This window comes from Zeus faber (genome assembly GCF_960531495.2).
Source record: "Zeus faber genome assembly, chromosome: 11".
NCBI classification, from domain to species: Eukaryota; Metazoa; Chordata; class Actinopteri; order Zeiformes; family Zeidae; genus Zeus; species Zeus faber.
Window position 1 is genome coordinate 16,382,963 of NC_137205.1, and position 12,000 is coordinate 16,394,962.

At 42.6% G+C, this 12,000-nt stretch overlaps 1 protein-coding gene across 1 annotated transcript in view; it reads left to right on the top strand.

Annotated features, from left to right (window-relative positions):
- abca3b (ATP-binding cassette, sub-family A (ABC1), member 3b) overlaps positions 1 to 12,000 on the top strand; it is a 52,879-nt gene that overhangs the window by 9,295 nt on the left and 31,584 nt on the right. The window contains exons 5-8 of the mRNA XM_080009259.1: positions 4,125 to 4,290; positions 6,141 to 6,400; positions 6,509 to 6,625; positions 7,066 to 7,186. Coding sequence (XP_079865385.1) covers positions 4,125 to 4,290; positions 6,141 to 6,400; positions 6,509 to 6,625; positions 7,066 to 7,186 — 664 coding nt within the window. The remainder of the gene's footprint in view (positions 1 to 4,124; positions 4,291 to 6,140; positions 6,401 to 6,508; positions 6,626 to 7,065; positions 7,187 to 12,000) is intronic.

The following is a 12,000-nucleotide window of genomic DNA, read 5'->3' on the forward strand; positions in this document are numbered from 1 at the left end:
TCCAAACAAAAACAATAGGGTTCCCGCCCTTCAGGCTGGACCCCTGAATATAGCCTCAAGCAGCAATGCATGGGGTCCAGGTTAGTCGCAGCAATGGCAGTAATGGAACCAATTGAAGACAGTTCAATGAAAGTGATACCGTGCAAAAAGCCTGTAACAGTATCATCGTCGCAATATCTATCGTGAAGGGATTAATTACGTGTCACTGTGAAACTAATTATATGCGTTGCTAAAAAGCCGTTTTGCTACGTGACGTTAGAATGGTTGTTACTAATCCGCTCCACTTTGTTTAAAGGAGAATACATTTAAATTAAATGTTTTTATTATTGCGCTGCTCTTTGTTTAAAGGCTAATACAGTTCTATCAAATGTGGCACTTGTCTACTGGTACTACTCTAACCTCATTATTTGACTTTCAGCCGGAGAAGGGCTAGGAGAATAATAAAAACAATCTTTGAACCAAAACAATAGGGTAGGGCAGGATCTCTAATTAAAGAGAAGTTATTGCTTGTAAATCTGTGAGAACGGCCTCCTAGAAAATAACTTGGCCACAGTCCCATTTGTCTCTGAATGTCTCTAATTTCCAACTTTTACAAGCATGACCTCGTGGAATGCAAATTTTCTGGCGATTTCTGTTGGTTTTGGGTGAAAAACCTCCATCATGAGTACTGACTCAGTAACCCACACGTGAGGAGATTCCTCCCTCCATTTCTCTTTCTACGACTGGCAGCCCATTCCAAAGTGGGACGGTTAAAAAGGGCATGACCTGTTGAGATTAGAGCTGTGATACACGTAAGACTGGTCGGACCGTCTCTGCTGTTTTGCGCTCCAGCCCCGTAACCAGTCAGAGAACAATTCTTTGTTTACCTTGATTGGTTTAAAAAAAAGAAAAAAAAGAAACAAAGAACAGAGCCGAGGGAAAGGACACCCAACTGACTGGTGAATGCAATGCTTTATTTGGTCCATGGGTAGGCTGATGTCTTTATTAATACAAATACAAATACAAATTTACAATGTTTTAGAATTTTTCTGGGCAGCATCATCGCCCAAATATGCAGTTAAGTCCCTTAGCAAATGTTCTATTTAGAAAATTAATGAATGGATGGATGAGATTGGTCAAATTTGGTCAATCAATTTTCAAGTTTAAGCAGCAAGTTCTCCCTTTTTCTGATGATTTTTATTATTCTTGTATGATTTATATTTATGAATTCATCTATTTATTAATTTATTATTATTACTTTTTTTTTTTGTTAACCTGTGCTGTCAGCATGCTGGGCATACAACACAGAGTATTTGTATGCCATTACATCAAGGACAGAGTTAATCTGAAAGTGGAGTTCAACTTCTCAACTTGCAATGCAACTCTTTATTAATTCTTTAATCATCAAGAACTGCTGCAATAACTCTGTCCCAGGAGACGACCTGTGAAATGACAAGAGCACAGTTTTAGTTCACATAGGACCACCACCCATCCCCCTCTTTGGAGAACATTCTTACCATGTTTTGGTCTACAAACAAACAATCTTTACTCCATGAGGGGAGAATCACCACAGGTGAGACAAATAAAGATAGAACCAAACGTTCTCCGCAGCCCCGCTGGGTCGCAGCACGCCAGAAACCACCAGGCGCGAGCCGCCAGGACTCCACCACCCAGGAAAAGTCCAGTGCTCAATGTGTGCTGTTGGTAATTACAGTTAAAATTGCGGGGTGTGGGGGGGCGAGTCCTCCAAGCATGTTGAACCCGACTCACTCACACCCCTCCTGCCCCGCAGACACTAGTCTGGTGGAGTGTTGTGCGGAGTAAGATTTATGTAAGAGTATGTGTTCTAAGCTAATATGAGTGGTATTAAAATTTCAGGACGGACGAGAAGCATGTCAGGGCAGGAGCGTGACAGGCAAGGTGGCAGCCGCTCGCTACATCCCTACCCACATAGCTCTCACCCCACCCGTCCTGCAAACCCTAGGCCTATCATGTGGTGTATGTACTGAGGATGAGTTTTAGCACTGGGAGAGATGGCACAACCCGATCAGTGCAGGGGATGCAGTAGGCCGGGCAGCGGCCAGCACGCCCACCCCCCATACCTGGAGACACCAACCCAAAGCCACCAGCTACGGGCGCAGAGCGTCCCACCATGTCCCTCCGCCATGCCGGACAGATCCGCGCCCCCTTCAGGTCCATGACCAGCGCCCGGCCGTCGCACATGCGGACCACAGAAGAGAGTTATATATTTATTTTTATTATATATATTTCGCTCGTGTGAAGAAAGAAAGAAAGAAAAAATAATAATAATAATAATTATTATATATATATATATATATATATATATATATATATATATATATATATATATATATATATATATATATATATATATATATATATTTATTATTATTATTATTATTATTATTATTATTATTATTATTATTATTATTAGGGTCCGAGCCCATAGAATGTGGGACGAAGAACCTATTGTTAATGCTCTCTTTATTATTTCTTCTCCTTGTTCTCCTTGTTATTCAGCCTTTTTGAGTCTGTTTTTTGGGGGCCTGAAACCTCAAAAACTCACAAAACTTTGCACATATGTGAGTTAGCGGTAAGTCATTTGATATTATATGGTTGTCTTGCATAGGTCTGGCAAAAATGCCAACCACGCCCTCTTGAAAATTTCAAAACATCAAACCTATTCAGTTTTTTTTTCCCACGAAATTCAGTATATATGTAACATCCCTAGACTTAAAAATTATATTGCTGCCATTTCTGAAACCCGCGGGTAGTCGGCCATATTGGATTTTGATATACAGCAACGCGTTGAATTTGATGTGGGGGGGAAAAGGCAGCATTTGTAACTTTCTTTGGTCACTCTTTGGACATTTTCATGCTGCATACTTTCGCAAACTCCTCCTAGCCGATTTTTGGGTCATCGCTGCAACTTTAATTATTATTATTATTATATATTTTTTTGTGCTTGTACCATTGACTCACAGTAGGTTGAGAGGTTTTTAAGGGAACGATATTTGGAAGTCTTGTGGAATTTTGTCCATTTTCTCAAAGCCGGCACTTTAGCTGCATTTTTAGGGCAGTGGTCTGAAAGGCAGAATTGGGGATTGTTGGACCGTCTGATGGGAACTCGTGTTCTCTGCTGGTAGGTTGGGATGAATCATCTTCCAATTCATATTCCACACACCTTTCATTGTATCTTCATCTCAGTGCCCTACTTTCTCTCGCTCTCTCGCTCTCTTCCTCTCGGTATCTTGCTATGCTCTACCTCTTCAGTCACAAATAAATAGCATGTCTGTTGCAGAAGAAAGGGAGATACAAGGGATGTGCAGATGTCTTGTCCTTGGATAGGCTGGTTATTGGGTCCTTTTTCTTATTTCATGAATCGATTTAATCACTGCTTTGTATAAAATTTGTATAAACTATCTTGAAAGCGTCTCTGAGTTAAGGACAAAAAAGAAAGCATCATGTTTTGATGTGTTCGTGAGCACTGTTATGGATCTAAATACCAAATACCGGGAGATGTACAGTACCTGTCCATCCCTAATTATAATAAAAAAGTCCAAAGAAGTCTGAAAGCGAGACGTTGCCTTTACATGAACAATAGGGAACTGAAGGTCTGGTTTGTTGGACGTATGAATATAAATGATTGTAATGAATATATGATTCAAGATTCAAGATGTTTATTTTTCACATACATATACATACGAGCATACATATATGCAGTGAAATGTCATGAATATAAGTATGAATGGCTAAATATTGGTTCTCATGGGTTCAATATGGGTTATTTTAAAAGGCAAAGGTGGAAAAAGTAGTATTGAGTTCAAAAACAACCAATAATATAGGCTAAAAATGTCAGTGACTATTAAAACTGTATGGGTCATTTTTAATGGGGGATATCAATGATTTATTTGGGATAATGAGGAATTTACATTATATTTTTCTTAAAATATATATTATGTATGTTTTATGTATTATATTTATCTATAATATATCATATTTAGGTCTTTCCAAGACCGGGTGTCATTAACTTCAGACCTGCTGTTACCGATTTCTAACTCTAGACGTTCAACTGAGTTCCATAAAATGTATCCCTCTCTTTTGCCCTGTCCCTTCTTGTCCAGGTGAGCTACCACTTGCGTTTCACCTACACGCCGCGGAACGCCCCGACCAAGGAGAAGTCTGAGCTGAACCCCAACAATGACCTGGACTGGCACACCCATAGCCTCTTCCCACTCTTCCAGCTGCCGGGGCCCAGGGAGCAGTACGACAACAAGGGGGGCACGCCTGGTGAGCAATGCACAGCCATATACGCAATAAAGTACACACTGATCTGTTTCTATGTGAGAAATCTAGTTCACAGTTACAGTCTGATGAAGAATGAGGTCTAAAGTCGTTAACTGAGAGGTTTTAGTACTCTGGTGTGGGCTGTATGGTATCTGGTCTGGTCCTCATTTGGATGGACCCAGCCTCATCTTGTGTTTGACAGTGTATGGACTTGACTCAGTCTCAGGCCTCAGTATTATTTAAAGGAAATCAAAGACATTGGCCAACAAGTACACACTATTGCAGTTCTCGTGTTAAGTCTTTACTGAAGTTTCGGCCTCATTTAGCTTTAGTACCTAGTATACACCAAAGGACTCACTACCAGCTCAGGTTGGACAGTTTGGTGGAAAAAGTGAGAGTGGCAAGATTGAGATGGTTTGGACACATGTGTAGGAGAGATGAGAGTAACATTGGGAGAAGAATGCTGAGGATGGAGATGCCAGGCAAGAGGAAGGTCAAAGAGAAGGTTTATGTATGTGGTGAGGGAGGACATGGCGGTTGGTGGAAGGGAGGAAGATGCGCAGAACAGAAGGTATTGGAGGCAGATGATCCGCTGTGGCGACCGCTAACGGGAGCAGCCCAAAGAAGAAGAAGATACACCAAAAGACTGTCGCGAAGACTTTCCAGTCCCAGGCACATTTTCAGGAAGTCTTTCGTCCTCTGTCGTTGATGGTTGCAGAAAGTCTTTTGATCAGGTTTTTATTCTACTCTGGGACTTGCGAGAATATCACAATATCGGTTGGTTGGATTTTCTATCAAAAGCTGAGTTGCAGCTTTTGTCATGTGTGTTATAATCCCAAGATGTGAGCTCTCCTGTGATAATTGTCTTTGCTTAGTCTTATAGTGTAAGTAATAGAACGTGGAATGGAAAAAAAAGTCTTAAGATGTATGATGCCGTCTTTTGAAAGTCTTTTGATGTATTCCTATCATAACTGGACTTGTTTAAGACTAAGGCTAAGACTGAGACTTGCTCAATTTCGGTCTCAACTTGAGTGGCTGTTACTCCCAACACTGGTGACGGCCTGGCTTTTCCCATAAAAGTATTGAGTCGTCCTAAGCTGAACGCTACTGAACAAATTCTTTCTGTGTAAATATGCAGCATCTGTGGCTGCACGTTGGTGGGTGGAGGCAACAGATTGTCCAAACCACATCTTCACGTATGCCCTTTTCAAAAGGTTTTTTTTTTTTCATGTACACCAGACATGAATTTGCATGCAGTATGTAAATCATATAATTATATATAAATTGCTCATATCATTGCTAATGCATAGTAGAGCACCTTCGGTTTTATTGACCTCTTGTCATAATAAGCGTCCCCTATTGAGTGTAACCATGATGGATGGAAATGGCACACGGCGAAAGGTTAAGCCATTCCAGCTCTGCATAAAAGAGCCATTAAGCCTGTAGAGTTAGATGAATATGGATTCAACATCCAAGGCCGGTTATCAATTCATTTGCCAAATTACTTTCAGCAGCACCAGATTATGCTAATTTAAGGTCATAGCTGCAAGCGGGAGCATCTGGCCTGTTGGAAATATTCTGAAATTTGGTCATGACATGAAAGATATAATCGGTCCACATTTATACAGGGTGTCTGCAGGTCCTTTTTAAAAAGTCTTCAAATGTCTTAAATTCAATTGAGCAAATGTTAGGTCATTAAATAGTCACTAAATAGTCTTTAACCTACCCTATTTCTATCTAATACCTCCTAACCTCTGCCCTGTACCAAACATGTAGTATTACCTTTATACTTGCCGACAATACTTTATTATTTGCACAGAATTTGTCTGAAATTTTGTTCAAATTGGTCAAAGGTTATTTCAGGGAGGGCTTCCTGGCAGTGCAGCACGCGGTGGACCGGGCCATCATGCGTTCCTACAACAGGACAGTAGCCGCCTCCCTGCTGGCACGGACCAGGGTAGTGCTGTCCCGCTTCCCGTACCCCGCCTTCATATATGATGTCTTCATCTTGGCCATCCAGAACCAGCTACCCCTGTTGCTGGTGCTCAGCTTCACCTACACCTCCCTCAACATCGTCCGAGCCGTGGTGCAGGAGAAGGAAAGGAAGCTCAAGGTATGTCTTTGTGTCTGCTTTTTAATTTTTCTTTTCTGTTGAATGCATCGCCGGAAATTTGTGACTGAACTTGTCTCTTGTCTCGCTCTGTTTTGGTTTCCCCAACAGGAATACATGCGGATGATGGGTCTCAGTAACTGGCTGCACTGGAGCGCCTGGTTCCTCATGTTCTTCCTCTTTCTTTCCATCTCCATATTTTTCGTCACCGTGCTCGTCTGCATCCAGGTCTGTCTGATGATCATTCCTCACTCATGGGTTCTCGCCGATTGTTCATATATTTACTCTTGAGCAGGGCCGAGTTTAACCGCCATGGGGTCTGGGCCTAAACCTGTTTTGTAGGTCCAATGCACAACATACACACACTTTTGCATCTGCAGAACAATGCCAACGGTGCACCATTCACTCTAACACAACATCCCACAGCCCAAAACACTGCCACAAACTCTCGAAACCAAGTCAACCAAGCCTTAAGCCTTTTTATGGGTTGTCAAATAGAGTAGGATGCGGTCTCTTTCACCCTTCCTATCATCCCGCCCTGAAAGGCATACATGTCAGGTTCACACTTCTGCACATACCCTTAACCAAGGCACCATTGGCTCTAGAGTTGGTTGTTCTTGTATTTGTTTTGGTTCTTCTTCATTTACTGTTGTTTTTTTGTTTCCTAGGTGAGTCCCAATGGCGCGGTGCTGAGCTACAGTGACCCCACCCTGGTCTTTGTCTTCCTGCTCGTCTTCGCTGTAGCCACCATCAACTTCAGCTTCATGATTAGTGCCTTCTTCTCACGAGGTGTGTGTTCAGCTGGATGTGCATCTCTATTTGTTTAAAGAAAATCTATTTTACTGTTGGTTTATTGGGGTTATTCTGTGATCATGTGTCTTTTATGCTTCCATTACGCTCCTTTTATGGGCTTGTGTGGCACCATCTGAGATGTTTTCCACGGTCTCTTCACAGTAGAACAACCGTCTTTACCTCCATTTGACGATCTTCAGGGCGTTTTCTGTACAGTGTTGACCTGATGTTGTCTCTCAACCTATCTGAAGTCTAATGACAGCAATAAAAAACGTCTTATCAGTCCGGGAAACTGGTTTCAAAAGCAAGTAAAAGGTCTGTGCAGCCTTGAATTAATAATTCAAGGCTGCACAGACAATCCAACATTGCTCAATTATCTTCCAAGGAAACGGGAACTTAAGCTCAACTTCTCTCTTTCACTTCAGGTGTATTTACAGAAGCAAGAAAACATAAATCAACAGGATATGGATAACCGTATTCAGAATCTATATAAACAAACGTTTCCAATGGAATAAGGTTACAGCTCCACTATTTAAGCCTGTACACATTTTAAATAATGCATTCATCAGAATGTGACCCTGCCTTTACATTTCTCTGAAAATATAAACCTCTTTAATGCATTAACCATTTTACTAAACTAAATATGAAAACAAGTTTTAATAATTCATTGTACATTGTACCATATTTCCTGAAATATAAACCAGTAGTCAAATAAAAACCGGGTCTCTAATAAATGCCAGGGGTGTGGTCTACAGGAACAAATAAAAGCCTGCCTCATATACAGACCAAAGCAAATAAAAACAGTGAGTTTTTATTTTAGATGTATTTAATTTACTCCATTTCCTACTACTGCGGAGCAGATCCCTTCTTGGGGCATATGCCCTACTTGGAGTGCTCCAAGCACAAAGTGGTGCGTTCAGGGCGAACTCAGGGGAAAAAAACGCGGCAACTGGCTACCGTGACAAGTGTGACTTTTCCGGTAGCTACTAGCTGTCTCTTTTTTCAACATACATATGTTTGCATGGCATGCTACCCAGACAGTCTGGGTCTGTCTCTGCATGGACAGCTTGCGCCATACAACAATTTGAATGTCCCCCTACCTCCGCATAGGGGAGTTCCTCGTGACGTAGGGGACTGCGTCCTTAAAGGCGCAGGGCGCCACAATTCATACTGAAATATGATCAAATATACCTATTAAACAGAGGGAATTAGATATAAAAAATCTGCCTCTAATATAAGCCTGCTTCCAATTAAGGCCTGGTACCCTCTGCAGTTAAGGTATATAAAGGCCCCGGTATATAATACGGTATATAACTTGCAACAATCTTATTCTCAAAACTCACATCAGGCGTATTGAGAGAAGCGCACCCTGTACCCCCTACAGGATCCCTCAAGATTCACCCAATCGATCTCTACACATTCCCCAACAAAACCATGCAGGAGAGCATGTTTCTCACCATTACAACTGAACTAACATAACAGTTAGAATATTATTCAAAGTTACTATAAGACTTATTTACCACTTATATTTTCCACTGACAAATTTGCGGCCGCTTTTGCATATAATTTCTTATCTCAACTCACTACACACTCCCCCTCAGAGATAGTTCCAACATCATAACGTGTGTAATAGCACTTGGCTGGTTCAGAAGCCCAGAAGTGTTATAAGAAAACAGGTGGATATCTGCATGGCTGCACAAAGTTTCCCCCCAAAAAAGCTCTCTTGGGGATCAGGGCTGATGGCAGTACAGTGCTTCTACTGAGGATCCTTGGCTGTACCACTCTCGATTACCAGGCTGGTGATCGATGAAAAGCTTTGGTGCACCTTCGGCTTGGGCGATTGGACAAATTTATATTGGCAACCGTCGATTGGAGTTCATCTGTGGTTGTTTCTTTTGGCCGATTTTATTCCTTTTGTTTTGCTAATTGAATGGCCTGTAAAGTGCAATTCAAAGCATGCACGAATAGGAACTGGTATTCTGCACCGCTGTTTTGACCGGGTCCGGTGAATAAATAAATCACCGGAAACCCTGTTTCCAGGTGATTCTGATACAGGCTTTCTCTCTTTTTCTTTCTTCCATCGGTTCAGTCCCGTTCAGATATTGGAGGAACAACGCGGCGGTGCAGCGCGCACTCAGACACACGTGTGGGGTGGGGGGCCCCGTCCCCGGGGGAAGCCAGGATAATAACACAATTTGATCATTTTATTTTGCTCCTCCGCTCTTTATTCTTTGTTGTGAGATTTTATAAAGTGGCCCAAAAAAAAGGAGAAGAAAAAGATTACGATTAAGCGATTGTTTTAACCGAACCTCCGCGCTGCGGCCGATGAGACCTGGTGCCCCTTCCCGGGCCGCGATTGCAAAGACAGGAAAGTACTTAATTTACGTTCTACGGCTTGCAGGTTGCGTCCAGTTTAAAACAAAAATATCCCTATGTAGGGGATTTTGTATTATTTTTCGCAACGAGTTCTCCCGTGATTGCATTCTGAAAATCTTTTCTCTACCCGATGGGCCCTGCGCTTTACGGCACATGGCGTTGATTCCGTGCTTCCGGACCGGGAGCACCCACGGAGAAGGTTGAGTACCCAAGGGAAAAATGCAGAGGGAGAGGTAGACAGGTGGACATGGAAAGGTGCATTGGGGCTCCTGTGATCTCCGCTGCACTGCTCACCCCTCCCCAATTCGAAAGCTGTTCTCTAACATCCCTTTCCCACTGCACCAAAAACCCGCTAACACCGGCTAACATCCGGCATTGGTCACCAGTGGGAAAGGAAAAACCCGGCGCTCAGTCCCGGGTCAAATGACCCAACAATAGACACATTTTAATCGGCTCCACCTCCGATCAGCTCTGGTTGACCTGCTTATTTATGGCCCCTTTCACCTGCGCGATATGACGCGCATTGATATTCCAGATGCTGGCACATACATAGACAGGGATATCTGTGTGTCATTACATAATTTCATATAAACCAGAAGTTATTTAGTTTTTTTTATGGGGACCTGTTGACGAACTGGTGTGTGCGGCTGAGTACCAGCAGCATGGAGTATCCATGCGCGGATCCATGCTGCTCTACTGTAGTGTTGGGTCGTTCATGAACGATCTGATTCTTTTGAACAGCTCAAAATACTTTTTTCAAGTTTTACAGTTTTAGGTCATTGTTTGTTTAAGCTTCTGTCTCTACTGTTTTATTCCCAAATACGCTGGAACCATGACATGCCCCTTTTCCAGCGTGTAGGAGATGTCGAACTTGACGCACCAAAATAAAAAGGCCATTTCTCCTGGCAATTGGAAAGGTGTCAATTTGCCTATTCTTAGTGGGTTGATCCCGGTTTAAAAAACTCTGCTCAACCTGCTAATTTTGCTATGAAAACTATATTATATTTCTCTGGGAGCACAAACTCTTTTCTTGTTTTTTTGCTCCACAAGACACCATCCTCATCCACAGTAAGTCTTTCCCATTCATAGAGCTTGCTTTTTATACAAAATGTTTTCAGTGGTTTTCCAACAGGCTTGTTATTTTTTGTTGGCCAGTGTTCCGGCCTTCCCTTTGAGCTTCACATATCTCTGGTTGTGGGAGTAGATTGTGTATTGTCGAGTTTGTAGTTGCACATAGTTCTGACACGGCTTTACCATGGTCTTGTGTATCCACTGTCTGCACTGCAGCTTGCACAGAGTGGTATGTGAGCTCCTCTGTGCCTTCCTGTATTACAGGTGCTGTATCCAAAGGCATTCTAGATAAGCTATCTGTGTCAATATTGTCCTTTCCTGGTTTGTACCGGAGGGTTTGGTGAAAATCTACCTGTTCGGCCACCCTTCAGCATCCTGTGGCATTCAGCTTGGCTGTAGACAACACATGGGTTAGGGGTTCCTTCTTGTTCATAGTAGAGCATGACCCCCAAGCCCTTGTTTGACACATCGGTGTGAAGAGTAAATGGTTTATGAAAGTCTGGAAACCCTGACACTGGTGGCTGTACTAGACACCTGGTCAACTTCTCCAGAGTTTTTTAATGTTTGTCAGTCCACGTAATTGCTTTGTCCTAGAGGTTTCCTTTTTTGTCCTCTTCAGGAGTTATTATAATCCCATCATACAGTGGACCGGCAATGCAAGAAAAATCTCTGTAGAAGCCTACAGTAGAAGCTCCAAGACTGACCTCAGCTTTCCCACCGTGGCTGCTCTGCAGTCCTTTAGCCCTCTCACAGCAAGCGTGTCATCAGGTCCATCTAGCTGCCCTCAGTAGGACCAATCCGTCCAAGATAGTGAACCTCCCACTTAAACACTTCACATTTACTTGGTTTCAGTTTTAGTCTCTGTAGTACTTTACAAACATCATCATCATGGTCTTCAAATGACTGACTGAAGACAATGGTATCATCCAAGTAGGGAATACAGATCTCATCTCTTCGGCCCTCCAAACACTCCTCTATACATCTCTGGAAGGCTGCAGGGGCATTTATTAGGCCAAATGAGATCCTTACCCATTCATACAACCCCCAGAGAGTGAAGAAAGCAGTCAGATGTCTGCTCTCCTTTGACATGAACCCTTGAAGGTAAGCTTTTCATTGGTCCAACAGTGAAAACAAAGTGTTGCCTCCAAGTCTGTCCATGATGTCATGCACGACAAGGATGGGTTGCCGATCTGGTGTGGTTTTTCATATTCAGTTCCCAGTAGTCCACACACAGACATAATGTCCCATCTTTCTTTCGAACACGCACAACTGGAGAAGCATAAGAGGAACTAGACTTTTCCACCCAGCCCTGTGCAATGAGGTCATGCAGGCAGTCTTTAATTTCTCTGTACAATGGCTTGGGC